The 19,710-nt window shown below is 38.8% G+C and overlaps 1 protein-coding gene across 6 annotated transcripts in view; it reads right to left on the minus strand.

The window, feature by feature from the left end:
- Window positions 1-320: 320 nt before the first annotated feature.
- The window catches only part of USP12 (ubiquitin specific peptidase 12), a 64,169-nt gene continuing 44,779 nt past the window's right edge, over window positions 321-19,710 (minus strand). For 5 of the 6 annotated variants that reach the window (XM_036455721.2, XM_036455719.1, XM_036455720.2 and 2 more), the window contains 3 exons: window positions 9,399-9,596; window positions 4,327-4,405; window positions 321-3,476 (listed from right to left, as the gene is read on the minus strand). In XM_036455721.2, coding sequence (XP_036311614.1) covers window positions 3,375-3,476; window positions 4,327-4,405; window positions 9,399-9,596 — 379 coding nt within the window. In that variant the 3' untranslated portion in view covers window positions 321-3,374. The remainder of the gene's footprint in view (window positions 3,477-4,326; window positions 4,406-9,398; window positions 9,597-19,710) is intronic. The other variant, XM_036455722.2, reaches the window with a different exon arrangement.

Raw genomic sequence — 19,710 nt, forward strand, 5'->3', positions numbered from 1 at the left:
TCAAGTTACTCAACAATGGGACAGGCTTCAAGTACTAAAGCACTGATTTTACAGGAGGAATTACTACACTGGATGGGAAGCGGAATGCTAGGAACAGTGACTTTGAAGGTACTTTGCTCTAAGATTCTATGATTCTAAATTTAAATTTTTAAACTTGGGCTTTTTGGAAAGACAATGCTACTCCATAAATAAAAATGCAATATGGAATGAAATTCTCTTTTGAGCAAAAGCAATAAGACAATTTCCAAAGTGTGTATTTCTAATTTGCACATACACTTTAGGCAAAAAAGGGGGGGGAAAACACACTTAAAACCCACAAGCACAAATAAAACAACTTTAATAGATATTATTTTGTATTTATATAGTGCCTTCTTCAAGAACCTTAGATGCTTAACAGACATTTTATCTAATTAGTCCCCACAACAACCCTGTGAGGTAGGTATTACTCCCATTTTACAAGAGAGGGAGACTGAAGCACAGAGAGGTTAAGTGACTTGCCCAAGGTCACACAGTTAAATTCACTGAAGAGCCAGGACCTGAGCACCTTAGCCTCCTAGCTCCCAGTTAAATACCTCATGAGAGAATCTTTAATGAAAAGTATCTTTAAAGAAAGAATCAGGAGTAGTATGTTATGAAAATGAGATTTTTCTACTGCCATCAAGGAAAGAAAAAACCTATATGATGGTTAGAGACAACAAGATCCATATATTACACATTTCCTTTTCCTTCTGGAAGTCGCATGGCTCCTGTCTTAAATAATCTTCTAAAGGTAAAGTTGCCAAGACAGAAGCCATATGACTTCGAAGCGAGACTTAATTTAGAATATTTACTTTTAGTTATGATAATTTATATAAATTTTATTCCAATATACAAAATATGGAACAGCCATTCCCATCAATCATGTACATCGACAGCAATCAGCCACCATTTACATCTGAAGCCTGCCCTTCATTTCAACCACAGTCAACCCATAGACAACCTCACAATGCTGTCTATATAGGTCACTTTTCTTACTATGTCTGCATTTCCCCCACAACCCTAACCCTATATGTTTTTAAAGTATGTTGAGTTTCTGATAAGCTTGCAAACATTCTACTTAGATGCAGCTGCACTAAGAGTAAAAAGTAAATTGAGAACCATCACCCCACAGTCCCTCCCCTGACGAATCATACCAGTACTATTAAATGTAGTATAGATGTGAACAGTGTATGACTACCATGGAACTCAACAAGAAAGCTATCATTTGCTTTAATATAAAATTGAACTTTAGCCTATACTGTTTTTTAAAATGCACAATGTGAAAACAAACAAAATATTTCAACTCTGTACCTTTATGCAAATGACTTCATCTATCTTTCTTACACATGCCATGGCCTGACTCACATAAAACTGACTCAGCTTCTCCTTACTCACCTTCTCTGTGCAGAAAACCACAGAAACACTACTTTAAAATCCAAGACAATTTGGTTTAAGCCTCAAAATAAAAAATGTATCCAGTTCCACTGCTATGGCCTGCCCCACATTTTCGGTTGTAATTCTCTGTGCAATGCTGGTAAACCAGCCAGGCTATGTTATTTGTACAGAACAATTCCAGCCAAGATAAGGCTTCAGAACCTATACTATAATAAGTAATTTATCAAAATACCTCATAATTTTCTATCAGCACATCTGTCAGACAACCCAATTAACTAAGTGACCCTGTTAAAGATATGTTCATGGAATGAATAGGTGAAGTCATTTCCTGAGCTAAAAGATACAGATAGTAAGTGTTAATTATAGCAGCAGATAAAAGGATTCTTTTTTGTTTTTCGTATTCAACAGTATTAATAAAATAAGTTTAGAAAATTACAGCAATTAAAAAAATTACTGCCTGAAAAGACTGATAAATAATATCCAAGGCTTGATTGCTATTATTTTGAATATATACGTATTCAAATACTTTCCACAAGTGACATTTGGTCACTGTCAGAGAACTTACTGATGCATGAAAAAGTGTCAGTTGCAAAAATTACACATTTTAATTACATACATTACTTCTTAAAACTCCTAACAGAAGGGAGTCTTAACCAAGTTAATTTCCAAACATTCTCCCAGTAAGATTTGTAAAGGCGGATGGAGAAAAGGACATATTTGTGTATTCCTGGTCTACTTCATTAAAAGTTAATTTTCAAAGGTTTTTTCCACTAGCTACTGGGGTTATGATGAATGATTCCTTCTTTCCAAGGTAAAGAATGACTCTGGAAAATAATATAACTGCTATTACATGAATCTTCCAGACATGACCTCCATTGGAAACATTAGAGTATTTAAGAATTCTAGAGACTAGTATACCACCACTGCACCAGAATGTCTTTTATCATCCCAACAACTATAGGGAATTTTTTTTATAGTTTCTTATTTTGATGAAATTAAAGCTGAATAAAATAACTGACATAAGCTAAAACAAAAGACAAATATTTAGCCAGAGATATCAGTTCCTCCTGAAAAAAAATATTTACCTCATCCCATTGCAATTTTTCTTATGGTATCTTACTGATTTAAATAGTTTAAAATTCACCTTAAAAATAGAAACAAGCAAAATGACTAGTTAACTGACAAAAGCTAATAAAACTTAAAAATATGCTCAAATTTACTGACAGAATCATGGGCACTTTATACAATACTTAGACTATAGCAGTTTTAAGTAAAATAAATAAGGAAAACATTATAATTACAAAGCCAGTCTTTCCCCTTGGGGAAACAAAAAGCCACTTTTGACCAATTGTTCCCTACATATACATATACTGTATATTATTAAAAGCTTCTTTAGAGAAGCAAAACATATTTGTCTTCCTGACACTGGATTCTAAAACCTGTTAGTTTTTATATCAGGAAGGCAACTGCAAGTGTTGGGCCCAAAAGTATTTCTGGTTTATGATTGAAAAGACCATCAAATAGCCTTTCTGTACTCATTCAACACAGGCAAACTTATATACTGTGTTCTCTATCATCTCCTTAAATTATCAATATAACCTGGCACAGACTCCTATTCTTTCTACTGCACCTCGAAGGAGTTAAAATCATTACTGAAGCAATTGATAAAGAGAACGTGTGTGTATCAGTTACCGGAAGGCTGCTTTACAGGAGGAGCTGCTATCTCTGATGTCACTTCCTTGTTGAATGGAACTGCACAGACAGCATGATACCTGAGCAAATAAATCAACTACCATAATAGGAAGAGCTTGTTAATCCATAGTCTTTGCTTTATTGTGTGCAAAGTGTGCCACTGCCCCCTGAGCTTCCTGCATTTCTCTTTTCTTGAAAAATTAGTGCTTGATCCTTTCCATAATAGCCAGAGAAGAAATGAGGCAGAAGTCTCTTCATCATGGTTCCCCTTAGTCTCGAGACTGATAGAAAAGGATGTAACCAGACTCAGAGTTCTTTGAGATATCTGATGTCAACCCGTAGAATTCTTCAATAGCTTGTGCATCTATTTTCTGGGAGGCAAAATGTAAACATTAATACTTAAACAAGCTCCTTGGACTGCTTTAATCCAGCAAAACCTTCAACATTTCTTTGAAACATACCTTTCATTTTCTCATTTGTAAAATAGCTCTGCACAACCAGAATAGCTTAAATTTAAAAGACTCATAATAACAAGTGTTGGTGAAAATATGGAGCAACTACAACTCTCATACACAGCTGGGGGGAATATAAATTTATAGATACACTGTTAAAATGTTTAGCATCATCTAAAGCTGAACATTCAATTACCCTTTAATCCATCAATTCTATTTGTGGATATGGGCATAAACTATATGAAACCACTAATAGTTGTTGCTTAAGATTTGTGCACTTTGCTATAGGTATATTATAGCTTTAGTTCTTTTAAAAAAAAAAAATCTGGTTTTATTGATTTTAGAGAGAGAGGGAGAGAGAAACATCAATGGTGACAATGAGCAACTGACAGCTTGCTCCCTGAAACCTAGGCGTATACCCAAACCAGGAATCAAACCATGACCTCCTTGTTCATGGGCCGATGCTCAATCACTGATCAACACCAGCCAGCAAGATACATTTCTTCTTTAAATAAAAGTCTTTTTAAAACTAGTTCTGTCATTGAAAGATATCCCTTCTCATATTCTAAACACCATAAAGGTTAGCTGACAATTCAAGCATTGGGACTGGATGTTAGGGAGTACAAAGTAGAAATTAGATTACAATCTGAAGATCTAGATATTTGTCTAATACTCAGTCTGCTATATATGAATGAGAAGCTGGGAGAAAAAAGTAAAGAATAAAACATATATACCTTAAAGAAAAATAAAAAATTAAGAAATTACTTACTTCTACAATATCGTCATCAAACAACAACCAAAAGTCATGACTCTTAACTATTGCGATGTAATGGCCTCTATTAGGACCACTGAAATAAAGAGAAAGAAAAATTAACTTTACAAAATGTTTATTATTATTATTACTCTTTTATCCTTGAATTACATGTGCTATAGAGTAAAAAACCTAAAATAGGAAGAAGAAAAAAATACTCCTTACCTATCTATCCCTCCACCAAATCAAGCTATATTGATTTGAATTGGCATTCAATTTTAAAATAAAATTATTAGTACTCTACTTTGAGAGGTACAACTAATATTCTATTTATATAAAACTATGTTATTAAAATTCTTTATTGTCTTTGTAAGAGTTGTAAATATTTCTAAAAGTACTTTACAAATTTGCTTCTATGAAAGATTTAAATAAAAATTTTTAGTAGGGGGGATATGGGAGGGTAACATCCAATACATGCTGAGTTAAACTACAAAACAATGCATGTAGAATTATTTCTAAGTCTTACTCCCATGGCAACAGTTTTTCTCTAAAGAAAAGATCCTATTCATGATGCTTGAAAAGGCAAAATAATAATAATAATAATAATTATATATATATATATATATATATATATATATATAAATAATTCATGGTTCTGAAATCAAGCTTAAACTTCATAAACTTCTTTAAAAACAAATGACATTTGCCCAATCATCAGTATCATTAGTGCATCTTTAAGTTATAATTATTACTAAAGGCCCAGAGCACAAAATTCATGCATGGGGCGGGGGGTGGTCCGCCTCAGCCAAGCCTGCACCCTCTCCAATCGGGGACCCCTCAGGGGATGTCTGACTGCCGGTTTAGGCCCAATCCCAGAGAATGGGCCTAAACCAGGAGTCAGGCATCCCTCTCACAATCCGGGACTGCTGGCTCCTAACTACTCACCTGCCTGCCTGCCTGATCGCCCCTAACCGCCTCTGCCTGCCAACCTGATCTCCCCGAACTGCTTCCCCTCCTGGTCTGGTTGTCCCCAACGAGCCCCCCACCAGCCTGGTTTCTCCTAACTGCCCCCCCCCCCCCCCCCCCCGGTCATCCCTTACTGCCTCCTCCTCTACCCCCTCCCCCGCCCTCCTCTGCTAACCTGGTCACCCCAACTACCCCTCCCACCCACCGCTGCCGGCCTGGTAGCCCCTTTCTGCTGCCCCCCCAACTCTCCCTATGTCTGCCTTGTCACCCATAACTATTCCCCCCCACCAGCCTGGTCACCCTCAACTACACCCGTCCCCGTCCCGTCCGTCCGTCCCCCCCCCCCCCCGTCCCGTCGTCGTCCGCCCCCGCCAGCCTGGTAGCCCCACACAGCCTGCTGTTCAGTCATTTGGATGTCCCTCACTAACCCCTCTGCCAGCCTTGTTGCCTCATGCTGCATGCTGTTTGGTCATTCATCTGGTTGTTACAGTCATGAAGGCCTTTGGCTTTTATACTGTATATTAGGATAATTACCTTTGTGTCTCAATTTAAACAAACCTAGAGTACAGAAGTCTAGATATATGTAAAAATAAAGGCGATTATTTTTTTTGAAAGAAATTCGCTTTAAAAAAGATATGCTGAAGATTTCAATCTCTCAGTTGAAATAAAACTCATTATAAAATGTATAATTTTTATTAAATTATAAATCCATAATTGATATTATAGAGTTTGAAATGATTTTCAACGCAAATTTTTCTTTATGATGAATACTGTTTTTTAAAAGTAGCAAGCTCAGACATTAGAATAAGTGACCTACTTCATTTCCCACTTGTTAGATTCTTAGTCCTATAGATGAAATGATTATCTTAGGTGAAAAAATGGCACAAACCAGAGGACTTTTTTACTGCAAAAATACCTCAAAAAGGGTGTTTTTAAAAAATGCTTTTAATGCTGAAATAAGTCTAATTTCTTCATTTCTATAGGATTCATCTAAGCAGTCATTTTAGAGTGAGAAGTAAGAAATGGAGGGTAAAAACATTTCAAGGGTGTGAAATTAAAAAAAAAAAAATCACAGAAAGGTTGAGCAACAGAACCTGAGAGGGAAAGAGTAGGTGGGCTAAACACAGGTAAGTATCAGACTGAAATGGTTAGCCACCTTTATTCTTTAGCTAGGCAAAAGTTAATTACAGAAACTAATAAGATGAAGACTGAGGGTAAGAAATTGATACCTAAGGAAGTGGTTAATCAGTGATTTACATTCAGAACATGAAACATGTTCAGTTCAATATGCACAGATGCCTGGTATGTACAAATGACTGCTATTTCTGTGGGGATTAGAGATAGCAACAACATCCTGCCCTAAAGACACTGCCAGTTCACTAGGAAACTACTCCAGAGGCGTATACAGAACAGAATATAAAAGCAGAGCCATGGGACAATGAAATAAGACCTCATCCAGTGAGAGAGAAAGGGAAAGAGCTGAGGAATCAAGAAAGGTTAGTTACACAGAGAAGTTGGGTTTGAAATGGGCTTTAAGTATCAGCAAATATTTGTTGTAAACCCAGGCATTGGGGATAGAGAGCGAGCAAACTAGATTGGCACGGACATGCTGAAAATTAGATCCCCCAATAGTCAAAGGCTTTGGGCAAAGGCAAACCCTTTATAATGATATGAAATGTATCTACAGATAAGTATCATAAATAAAAATAAAAAACTTAAAATATGTTTAGTGTTTTGTTTAATGAATGAATTATTTCCCGTTTTTAAAAGTGTATTCTTGCCTTAGCCAGTTGCTCAGTGGTTAGAGTGTTGGCCCGCAGACTGTAGGGTCGTGCATTCAATTCCTGGTCAAGGGCATGTGCCTCTCAGATGCAAGCTCCATCCCGGGCTGGGCTGGGGCATGTGTGGGAGGCAACCAATCGATGTGTATCTCTCATATCGATGTTTCTCTCCCCCCGCCCCCACCAACTCACTCTTAAAAAAAAAAAATAATCAGCCCTGACCTATTTGCTCAGTGGATAGAGCGTCGGCCTGCGAACTGAAGGGTCCTAGGTTCGATTCCAGTCAAGGGCATGTACCTTGATTGCGGGCACATCCCCAGTTGGGGGTGTGCAAGAGGTAGCTGATCAATGTTTCTCTCTCATCGATGTTTCTAACTCTCTGTCCCTCTCCTTTCCTCTCTGTAAAAGAACAATAATATATATATATATTTTTAAAATCAATTTAAAAAAATATCCTCTAGTGAGGATTACATAGACAGATAGAGCCCATTCTCTTAAGGAAAAACAGATGTTTAAGGGAGGGGACCACAGTGAAAGAAAAGGAAGAATAAGAGACTAGTGTGGGTTGGGATGTGAAATAGCTTCTGTGAAGAACTTAAGCAGGAATGAACACCACCACAGTCAGCTGTGAGGAGTCAATGAGCATCCCTCAACTTTCTGCAGCATTCTGACAGCTAGGGCTGGAGACATGAACAGGCAGAAGGAGAATGTCACAGTGTTTGCAACAATGTTTTTCCTAGAGGCCCAATGCATGAAATTTGTGCACTGGCAGGGTCCCTAGCAGCTGCTGGCTGGGTGCTTCCTCTCTTTCTCTGGCCGGCCCTGCCCCCTGGTTGAACTCCCAGACGAATTCCCAGTTGAGGGGACAACTGGCATATTACACTTTTATTATAGGATAACTGACTGGTGGTAAGGCTGGGAGGAGAAGCAGAGGTGGCCAAGGAAACGGTTAAAAAGAAAGATCAAGAGACAAGAAGCTGTAAGGGAATAAGGGTGGATTAAATTTTAAAAGATGACAGTGAGGGGAGGGAGCTCAGGGCTGTGATAAGGAAGCTCAGAGTTCAAGATCAATTCCAAAAGATGGAGCAGAATTTAAATGGGGTAAAACTGTCACTGAATATAAAAACACTATCAAATAGTACAGTTATGGTGTGAAAAGCTAATGTTATTATTGTTGTTGTTAAAACAGTAGCAGCAGCTAAGTGATTTACATTTCCCTTTTGATCCTGATTATATAATAAGACAGTCGATATTACTTACCTTTTATAGAAGAGAAAAAGGACATCCAGTTAGTTCTTTATAGTCATAATGACCAAAAATGGCAAAAGGAGAACTGAAACCAAGGTTTCTTTGCCTCTAAAGCCTCTGGACTAAATAACTACAGATTCTTTATATCTTATTGCTTTCAGATGTCATCACTCTTAGTTAAGAAATGGAATGCTCCAAAAATGGAAAGATAATAGCAAAGTACAGAGAGACAGGCTAATGAAGGCAATGGAAGTTCAAGACTGTTAGGGCAGTTGACTTCCAGTTGTCATTACATATTCTGAGCAGAGAGAGGGGAGGGGACAGCTAAACCTGGGGAGGCAGGGACTTCCTTATTTGGATAAAACATACTATTAGTATAACTTTCCCCAAAAAGATAAGTGTCTTATTTTATAATTATTACAGGAAATTCTCAACAGTCAATGAAGACTGTATGTTTCAAGTATAAATTCTAATTACATGATGCTCTTATAGTTTAAGAATTCTTTTTAATCTACTTTACAAGTTAAGATACAAAGTGAGAAATCACACTAAATTGGCTAATGGGAAGTAAACAGACTGAGGCAAAAAAGCAGAAAACTTATCTTTGCAGATTATTTCCAAAGCCATTTTAAATGGTTTTCATGACCATTAACGCAATGAACAAATCCAATGAATCTAAGAAATAATTTATTTTGCAAATCTATTTAGGCACCATCATTTAAAAATAAATAAATGGGGAAAAATAGGCCTTAATGTTCTTAGAGTAATATTTAAACAATAAGAAAAAATTCAAATCCAGAGAGGGGAAAGGGTGGGGGGAATGAAGATATGGTACATATTGTACATGATATTATAAAGGGAATCAAATTTATGGAGACACGACTTTGGGTGATGAGCACACAACAAAGCATACAGATAATATACTGTAGAATATTTATAAGTATTTTCATTTATAAAAGTTTTAAGGAGGAAATGATAAAATCTATCTGTATGAGAATCTCTGAAAGGTCTACCCTGGAATCCCTCAAGAATACCCTGAATGCTCACTGTTCACCAACCCATCCTCCCATTGCCAGGCCCCACAACTGCAATTACCTTCCACAGTGAACCACAACAGCAACAAGGTCATACATTCTGTCAGGATTGGTTGCATCACCTGAAGTGTTAAAGAGACGAAGTTCTAAAGGAAAAACTACCCGGTAAGAAAGTTTGGTGTATCGATGAAGTTGATCCATGTATTTAAATCTCTTCAGGTGTAGAGCTAGAATCATGGGCAGCTTTTTAACTTTCATCCTATTAAAATAAACATGAAAATAAAATTTCATAAAAGATGTACACTATCTCCTTAAAAGAATGAGCAAATTTTATTATTCCATTAACAAATGGTTAACTGTCAGTTTTAATAGCCAACACTGCCCTTTTTTGAATATTTCTAGCAGTTATTTTTATATTGAGAAAGCAATGTTTTGAACATCTTAAAACAACTCCATCCCACCCTACCCATTATCACCAAACCACATAAGTTGACTGAGCACCCAACATGGCTTCAAAGCACATGGAAGACTATGGACTTTGTTAAGAAATCTATTTCTCAAATATGGTAAGGTTAAATGCACATGGTTCTACTAGTGGAGGGAAAACCAATTTTCTAAAACCATCAACTCTTCTGGATGTGAGTTGAGATTGAAATCATTGGTTTAATCAAATTTATATAATTAATAACAGGTTGAGAGTTCCCGGTCAAGATGCGGGAGAGGGTATTGCGGTAATCACATCATCCCACAACCATGTCAAAATTACAACTATACTATAGAACAATTATTCAGAACCACCTGAATAATTGTTGAACAGAAGTCCTACAACTAAGGATATAAAGAAGTCACATCAAGACTGGTAAAAGGGGTGGAGACACAAAACGGGCTGGTCCTACACAAAGTGGCAACAGTAGGATCATATCTCAACATGATTAAGATCATATGTGACAAACCTACAGCGAACATCATACTTAATGGAAAAAAAAACTAAAACCATACTGAAAGAACAGGAATATGACAGAGATGTCTGCTTTCACTCATATTTTTCCATTGCTTTTTAAAGAGACTGGAAGAGAGAGGGAAAGACAGAGAGAAATATCAATGTAAGAGAACCACATCAGTTATTTTGTCTCCTGCAGGAGCCCCAACCAGGGCCCGGGCCAGGGAGGAACTGTCCACTTCCATAGGTACTGCATACATACGTTTGTCCAATCTCTTCCCGCAACCCTCCCCCCCACACACTTTTTCTCCCAAGAAACGTCAGTCCACTCCATTTCTATGCCCCTGATTTGATCACATTTGCGTTTATTCTGTTCGTTAGATTTTTTATTCATTTGATTTGTAGATTCACTTGATAGATATGTATTTGTTGTCACTTTGTTGTTCATAATTTTTATCTTTACCTTTTTCTTCTTCTACTTTTAGAGAATACCCTTCAGTATTTCATATAACACTGGTTTGGTGGTGATGAATTCCTTTAGCTTTTTCTTGTCTGTGAAGCTCTTTATCTGACCTTCAATTCTAAATAACTTTGCTGTGTAGTCTTGGTTGCAGGTTCTTGCTATTCATCACTTCGAGTATTTCTTGCCACTCCCTTCTGGCCTGCATAGTTTCTGTTGACAGAGAATGGGTACTTCCTTGGAGGTAACTGTTTTTCTCTTGCTGCTTTTTTTTTAATAATATATTTTATTGATTTTTTACAGAGAGGAAGAGAGAGGGACAGAGAGTCAGAAACACCGATGAGAGAGTGTCATCTATCAGCTGCCTCTTGCACACCCCCTACTGGGGATGTGCCCGCAAACAAGGTACATGCCCTCAACCGGAATCGAACCCGGGACCTTTCAGTCCGCAGGCCGATGCTCTATCCACTGAGCCAAACTGGTCCTGGCTCTTGCTGCTTTTAAGATTCTCTTGTCTTTTGCCCTTGGCATTTTAATTATGATGTGTGGTCCTCTTTGGGTTCCTCTTGTTTGGGATTCTCTGTGCTCCCTGGACTTACAAGTCCATTTCTTTCACCAGGTAGGGGAAGTTTTCAGTCATTATTTCTTCAAATAGGTTTTCAGCATCTTCCTCTCTCTCTTCTTCTGGCATCCCCATAATTCAGATATTGATACGTTTCAAGTTGTCCCAGAGGCTCCTTACACTATCTTCATACTTTTGAATTCTTTTTTTCTTTTTGCTTTTCCAGTTGGGTGATTTTTGCTTCCTTATATTTTAAATCTTTGACTTGGTCTTTGGGGTCCTCTAGTCTATTAAACCCCTATATATTATTCTTTATTTCAGTAAATGTATGCTTAATTTCTGACTGGTTCTTTTCCATATTTTTTTGGCATTCTCACTAAGATTCTCGAAGACCTCACTAAGTTCCTCGGAGGTTTCTAGAAGATTCTTGAATAACCTTATAACTGTAGTTTTGAACTCTATATCCAGTAGTTTGCTTTCATCCATTTCTTTCATTTGTGACATTTGTCTCCGCATTATTGGCTGCTTCCCTGATTCTATGTATTGGGTAGCTGCTAAGTCTCCTTGGGTTGATATAGTGGACTTGTGTGGTAGATGTCCCATAGGGCCCAGAGGCTCAGCCTCCCCAGTCACATGAGGTGGACACTCTTAGTGCACCCCTTTGTGGACTGTGTGCATAGTCTTACTGTAGCTGAGCCTTCATTGTTGTTTGTGTCACTGGGGGAAACTGACCTCCAGGCCAATTGGCTGTGAGGAACTACTGTGTCTATAATGAAAGAGCTGCTGTGCAGGAGATACCCTTATGGGACAGGACTTGCTTCAGTGGGGTTTTGGTGCTCACTGAGAATGCCCCTTGAGTGTGTCACTTATGGATTTGAAGAGTTGTAATCTGGTATGGTCTCACACTGACCACTGGGTACACTGGCTCTTGGGTTTCCAAGGAGGTGCAAAGGCAGCCACTGCCTAGGGCCACCCAGCAGGAGCTAGAGAGAGATCTGCAGACTTCTCCTCTTTGTATCGGGTTTGGAAGTGCTCAGTTGAGGCTCAGCTGTGAAGCAAGTCAGGATGGTGCTAGTGAGGCCTTGGGCCTTCTTTTGATAGCTTTGGGGCTCCTTGATCCAGCTGCAGCTTGTTTGACAGGTTTTAGGCTGAAAAAGAACAGGCCATTCATACGCCAAAACCACTGCACACAGCTTGGGTGGGGTTGTAAATTGGGCAGGGCAGGGTCTCAAGGAATCTCCAGGATGAAGCAAACAGCAATGGCTTCCAATCAGCCCTGCACTGGGGAAGTCCCAGCAGGGGAACAATGACTGTTGTGAGCACCTCCATCTGGAAGAAAGCCACCCCTGAGTTCCGGCCCTGATACCAGACAGTCCAGTTTCTCCCCGTATATGTCTGGGTCCCCTCTGAGTCTCGCCTGACATTGGAGCTCAGAGCAAGCTGGAGCTTATATATCCCGATTAAAAAAGCAGCGCACCAGGTGCCAGCCTGTTTCGTGCCTCTGCATCTCCTATCAGTCTCAATGCACTTTCTTCTTTACCTCTCTAGTTGTAGTACTTCGACTCAGCCAGCTTTCCCACGGTTCTGGATGATAGCTGTTCTGCATTTTAGTTGTAATTCTGATGTGGTTGTAGGAGGCAGAAAGTACAGGTGTTTACCTATGTCGCCATCTTGGTTCTCCAATAAAGATTTAATTTAAAAAATTAAGGAAAGCCTCACTATTCACAATAGGAAATGTTGAAATATATTACATTATAAACAAAATAGAATATTATACAACTTGAAACAATAATGGTGAAAATTTCTAAATGGTGTTGGAAAATACTTATTGAATGTAAAAAAAAAGACAATATATGTAATTTTATATCCAGTATTAATCAAACTTTATATACATCAGACCCATGTATAGTTGCTAAAACAAGTTATTCTTTAAAAATTTCCAGTAGAATATAGATCCAGAAGTATTTTCTCAGTATTAAACAAATAACTTAGTTGTTGGACAAACTGTTTAAAAACACAATTTAGCAAAACTGAAAATAAAAAAGAATGAAAAATCTATTTTTTTTAAATACATTTTATTGATTTTTCAGAGAGGAAGAGAGAGGGATAGTTAGAAACATCGATGAGAGAGAATCATCGATCAGCTGCCTCTTGCACACCCTCCACCAGGGATGTGCCCACAACCAAGGTACATGCCCTTGCCTGGATTCGAACCCAGAACCTTTCAGTCCGCAGGCCGATGCTCTATCCACTGAGCCAAACCGGTCCCAGCAAGAACAAAAAATCTAAATACTACAGCATCTATTTATAACCAACCCTTCTCCCCTTCAAAAAAAAAAAACAAGACCAAATAGCATCATGGGGAATTCTATCAAACATTTAAGAAAGAAATAAAACCTAACTTATATAAACTGCTTAATAAAAGGAGAAGGGAATGATCCCCAACTCATATTTGCAGTCAGCATAAACCCAATTTCAAAATTGACAAAGGTATTACAGGAAAATAAAATCACAGACCAGTATCCCTTATTAGATATCATATATGTGAAAATCATTAACAAAACATGAGCAAATTTTATCCAGCAACATATAAATCCACTTGGTGGTGATGTTATACTAAATGAATGGATGATTTCTCCCTCAGGTTCTTTCTAAAAATCAGTAACTGTAAATATAAGATGGACAGCTTCCTTTATATTCCTAAAGTGATAAATATGGAAGAGGCATTTAAAATTACTACTGCAAATTCATCCTTCTAAAGAGAAGCATCCTCACCACAAAGTAAAGTCTCCAAAAACTTACGTTGAATCAATAGTGTGATTTTCAAAACAAGCATGTCCTCTTCCAATCTAATCAAGTATTTTCCATGAGACAGAAATGAGTAGACAACAGGTATTATTTTCTTAGTAAGAATTTACTGTCCACATTATATACCAGGTTACAAATTCAAATGACTGCAGCCCCTATAATAAAAGGTGGTGAGACTACGGTGAGGAGTGAGTACAACCTCCCCATTTGGGTCCCACTGGGAGATTTATCCAGGCAGTGTTCCAGGGCAGATTGAGGGAAGCAGGGAAAGTGAGGAAGCCAAGGAAGGGTGGGTCTCACCCAGAATACCACACAGGGCTGTCCTCCCCTCCCCCAAGTCCCACAGGGGAACCCTGGACTGTGAATTTCTCTCAACCACAGCAATGATAGCTGGGCTTTCATATTCTATTCTCCACCTGTCAGTCAGAGATGAAAGAAATTCACAGAAAGGCCCTTCTGCAGTAGCCCAAGGGGAGTCCTCCAAAGAAGAGCCAGAAGTGAAAGCAAGCCAACAGAGCAGGAGGGCAGGAGAACTGAGTGTCTGCACCAGTCCTAACTGGAACACCAAGGACTCAGCTGCAGGCAGTTGAGGGCATCGCATGGTGGAATGCAGGCCGAGTGCTGTCTGCTGTTTTGATTTTTTTTTTTTTTTTTTTCAAGAATAGTGAGAAACCATTTGTACAAACTGTGTGAGCCAAGCAAAGAGGTCTATAGACTGAATTTGGCCCAGGGGCACAGTTTGCAAACTCGGGCACAGTTTGCAAACTCTGACACAGAGATATTTAATATCACAGAACAGGCACATAAAACTTGACTAAATACTGTTAGTAGAAGGCTTAACCATGCAGAAAAGCTTAAAATTGTACAGACATAAAATTCCACTTTTAAACAATAAATGGGGCAAATGGGGCTGAGGAATGAGAAAGGAATAAGATGCCATGACCTGATGTGAGGACACTGAGAGGAGTCAGACAAGACAGAACCTGACCTCTAGCCTGTGTTATAAGTGAAGGACAGGTCAGTGGATGGATGAGGACCATGGAGTGCCCCAACCACAGGTGGAACAGAATACTGTGCACTATCTAAAGTTGCTACCTACCAGGTATGCAACATCAACCTGTCAAAACAGAAAGACCCAGAAAACCACAAACACAGGTCAGACTCAGGAGAATTCTGATGGGATGCTGAGTCACCTGGGCAGTGCAAGAGCCTTCTTCGATGCCTCATAAGGACAGGTTTGGTCCTAGAAGTGGACTAAGCTAAATATGGAATCAAGGGAGAGCACAAATAAGAGAAAGGAAGCATGTGTAGGCAAGGAGTGAGTCAGGCTGGCTTAGCTCCCAGTCCATGGTTGTTCCTCATCAGAGTGAGAGAGGAGCAATAGAAATATTGCTCTTTAAAATCTCGGCACCATTCCCACCACAAGGCCCAGAGGACATTCAGCACTAACTGAAACAAAGACATCAAATCTTTTCTCATTCCAGTTCCCAGGAACAGCCCTCCACTTTCTCCCAGTGCTGTCCTCCCGCCAGACAAAGGTCTATAACTACTACATCCCATTTACCAAACTGGTATTTTTCCTGGACTGGGCTATACACAGTTCAGTAGGTGTGCTGTATAAAAGTAGTCTATGTGCAAATAAATTCCGGAAAAAACTAGATAAAAGAAATATCTTTTCCGTTATGTGGGTCTTCTCAGAGTCTACAATAGGAATCATAAATAACTATCAGGAAATTTTATTATACAGAAACATCAAACATCTAACAAAACCTTGTTAGAACTAGTAAAACAAATTCAGCAAAGATACAGGATACAAAATCAATGCACAAAAATTAGTTTTTATATATTAACAACAAAAAACTGAGACCTGGCTGGTGTGGCTCAGTGGTTGAGTGTTGACCCATGCACCAAAAGGTAACAGTTGATTCCTGGTCAGGGCACATGCCTGGGTTGCAGGCTTGATCCCCAGTAGGGCTTGATCCCCAATTGATATTCTTTCTCATTGTTGATGTTTCTCTCTCTCTCTCCCTTCCTCTCTCTCTTTCTTTAAAAATCAATTAAGAAAAAAAAAATTTTTTTTTTTAGAAGAATCCAAGATGGCTGCTCGGGTAGGCAACTAGCCACAGCCGCACACAACAATTTCAACAAAATACAACTAAAATATAAAATGGACATTACCCAGAACTATAGGAAAGTCAACTGACTGGATATTCTACAACAAGAAGCAAGGAGAAAACCAGAAGGAAGCGCGGAGGAGCTGTAAAAGCCCAAGGTACGGAGACACGCGGCGCGCGCGGAGAGGACAGAGCCGGAGAGGAGCGAGGCCGAGTGCCTGGCTTGCGGTCCCAATCGGGAAGGAGAGAAAAGCTCTGACTGTGCTGGGCCCAGCTCCAACTGCTTTGAACCCCAATTCTAGGCCAGACCCCGGGGACCCAGGCTCATCCATAGGGAGCCGGGCTGTAAGGCGGGACTCCAGGGAAGCAGCGAAAGGAGGTCCCGGAGGCGCGCACACTGCGCGCAGAGAAGGGCCAGCCGGCTGTGCCTCGGGATTGCCCTGATGGGAAGGAGACAGGGGCTCCAGACTGCTCTGAATGCCACCTCCAATCCCACTACCAACTGAACTGAACCCCAATACCGGACTCGTTGGGGGAGAGCATAGACAGTTTGGCAGCAGGCGAAAATCGAGGGCACCTTTCTCTCAATTCCCATCAAGGGCATGTACCTGGGTTGGGGGGCACATCCCCAATAGGAGGTGTGCAGGAGGCACTGATCGGTGATTCTCTCTCATTGATGTTTCTGACCCTCTATCTCTCTCCTTTCCTCTCTGTAAAAAATCAATAAAATTGGTGGTGGTGGTGGTGGTGGTGGTGGTGGTGGAGGAGGAGAAGAGGGAAGAGGGAAGAGGGAAGAGGGAAGAGGGAAGAGGGAAGAGGGAAGAGGGAAGAGGGAAGAGGGAAGAGGGAAGAGGGAAGAGGGAAGAGGGAAGAGGGAAGAGGGAAGAGGGAAGAGGGAAGAGGGAAGAGGGAAGAGGGAAGAGGGAAGAGGGAAGAGGGAAGAGGGAAGAGGGAAGAGGGAAGAGGAAGAGGAAGAGGAAGAGGAAAAGGAAAGGAAAGGAAAGGAAAGGAAAGGAAAGGAAAGGAAAGGAAAGGAAAAGGAAAAGGAAAAGGAAAGGGAAAGGAAAGAAAAGGAAAGAAAAGGAAAGAAAAGAAAAAAGAAAAGAAAAAAGAAAAGAAAAAGGAAAAGAAAATAATCCCAGCCTGGCTGGTGTGCTCAGTGGGACCCATGAACCAGGCTATCACAGTTCAATTCCCAGTCAGGGCACAAGCCAGGGGTTGCAGGCTCTACCCCCAGTAGAGGGCATGCAGGAGGCAGTCGATTGATTATTCCTTCTCATCATTGATGTTTCTATCTCTCCCTATCATTTCTCTCTCTAAAATCAATTTTTTTAAAAACACATAAAAATATTTAGTGATTTATTTATATGTAAGCTCATGCCATCTGTGAAGAGAAAATCTTATTTTTACTTTTCAGACTTGAAAGCCTTTTTTTTCCTTTCTTTTTTTCTTGCCTAACTGCTCTGGCTAGGACTTCCAATACTGTGCTGTATAAAAGTGACGAGAGCAGGCATCTTTGCCTTCTTTCTGATCTTGGAGGAAAAATATTTAGTTTTTAATTGTTGAGTATGATGTTGGTTGTAGGCTTTTCATATATGGCTTTCGTTATGTTGAGGCATGATCCTTCTATTCTAGTTTCTTAGTAAGTGTTTTTCTCATGAAATGGTGTTGAATTTTGTCAAATGCTTTTTCTGGCTCCACTAATGATGTGGTTTTTGTCCTTCATCCAAATGGAAACATTTTTTAAGTCAAATTGATTTTTGTTTCTTTAATAAGAGCTATCTATGATCTGTATATTCAATACAATCTTATCCTGAAACCAGAAACTATAGAGTTTTAGAGATGATAGGGATCTACAGAGTTTTAGAGATGATAGGGATCTTGGAAATCAACTAATCAAACTCAGACCCAAAAAGACTTCTCCAATATCACAAGGCAAGGAAGAGTTGATATTGCATCCTAGTGAAAAATACATAATTTCTGTTTTGGTGAATTTCCACGTAATTACACATAATTTATCCTACAATACAAGAAATACTTTAAAATCTGTCTGAAAATATATGAGTGAGGAGGTGAGTATACATACAAAATATGTGCATCAAAGCAGTGAAGAAAAATGGAAACAATCTAAATTGTTAGATTTAGCCAACTGGTAGACAGGTATGACCATACAAAAAATACTATACAGCACCTCTGAAGACTGATGTTTTCATTGACATGGTTGTAATTCAGTAAGTGAAAAAAGTATCAAAACTGTATATAAAGTTTGATTCCATTTCAAAAATTATGTGTATACATACATGCATATGCACTTAATTTATACAAAAATGCAAAGTATTTTTCATGAATTATAACTCTTGTGTGATTTATACTTAATTCTTGTGTGCTTTATACTTAGCTACATTTCTAATTTCTATACAAAGACAATATATTCCCCAGGTAATTTAATAAAAGATTAATATTAAATAATGTAAAAATCTCACGTACACATCTTCAAAACAAACAGCTTGACCCTGTAGATAATTCCTAATTACAAATCCATGTCTGGTTACTTATCATGCTATATGAAGACCAGCTTATGCTCACAGATGGGCTTTTCTCCATTTAATCAATAAAATTTGAGTTACATTCCTTTTAGCTGACTCTATTTTCCTTAACCAAAAGTCTTAGGCACTTTCTACAACATTTTCAAGATTAATCTAATACATCAGCACCCATGTCTCTAGTCAAATTTATTTGAGGTACTCCAAACATCTGAAGGGAATACTGAGTAGTCTGTTTTGATTACCTGTGTCCATTACCAAAGCACTTCACTTACCAATAAATTAAATCTTGTGTCCAAAAAACTGTGTCCAAAAATATAATCATTTAAAAATCTAGGTTCTTCCCCTTCCCTTAATGAACATTTCAGTTAAATCATTAGTAAGCCCATAAAAGACATCTGTGCAGGTGGGGGTGTAGAGAAGTCCCCACAGAGTAAGCAACACATCTATGAGAGAGAGAATTGTGCATGTATACATATACCTGAGGGGGACAAAATTATAACAACAACAAAAAAGACAGGAGTCAGCTTGTAGGAGCTCTTACTAGCCAAATCAGGGATAATCTGAACATGAAAAGAAATAAAAATGGTAATGGACCATAACCCACTGAAAAAAAAATAGAAATCCTTTGAATTCATGCTGAGATTTCAAAAAACAAACAAAAAAAATTAAGTTTAATGAGAAATGGGGATATTTAGAATTTCAAAATACCTTCATACAAAATATGAATTACAAATGAGAAAAAGCATAGCTTAAGAATGGAGAATTCCAGGAGACATCACCATAATCAAGTGTTCAAAGACAACAGCATCAGTAAAGAAAATAGTTAATACATCAGCCCTCACACAATCCTCAGAAGAAAGATCTGCATGAAAAATGGTCCACTATTAACTACTGGGAACTTGGATTTAGAGCAAGCATGTCAAACTCAAAGGCTAACACAGGC

This window comes from Pipistrellus kuhlii, unplaced genomic scaffold (assembly GCF_014108245.1).
Source record: "Pipistrellus kuhlii isolate mPipKuh1 unplaced genomic scaffold, mPipKuh1.p scaffold_m20_p_3, whole genome shotgun sequence".
Lineage (NCBI taxonomy): Eukaryota > Metazoa > Chordata > Mammalia > Chiroptera > Vespertilionidae > Pipistrellus > Pipistrellus kuhlii.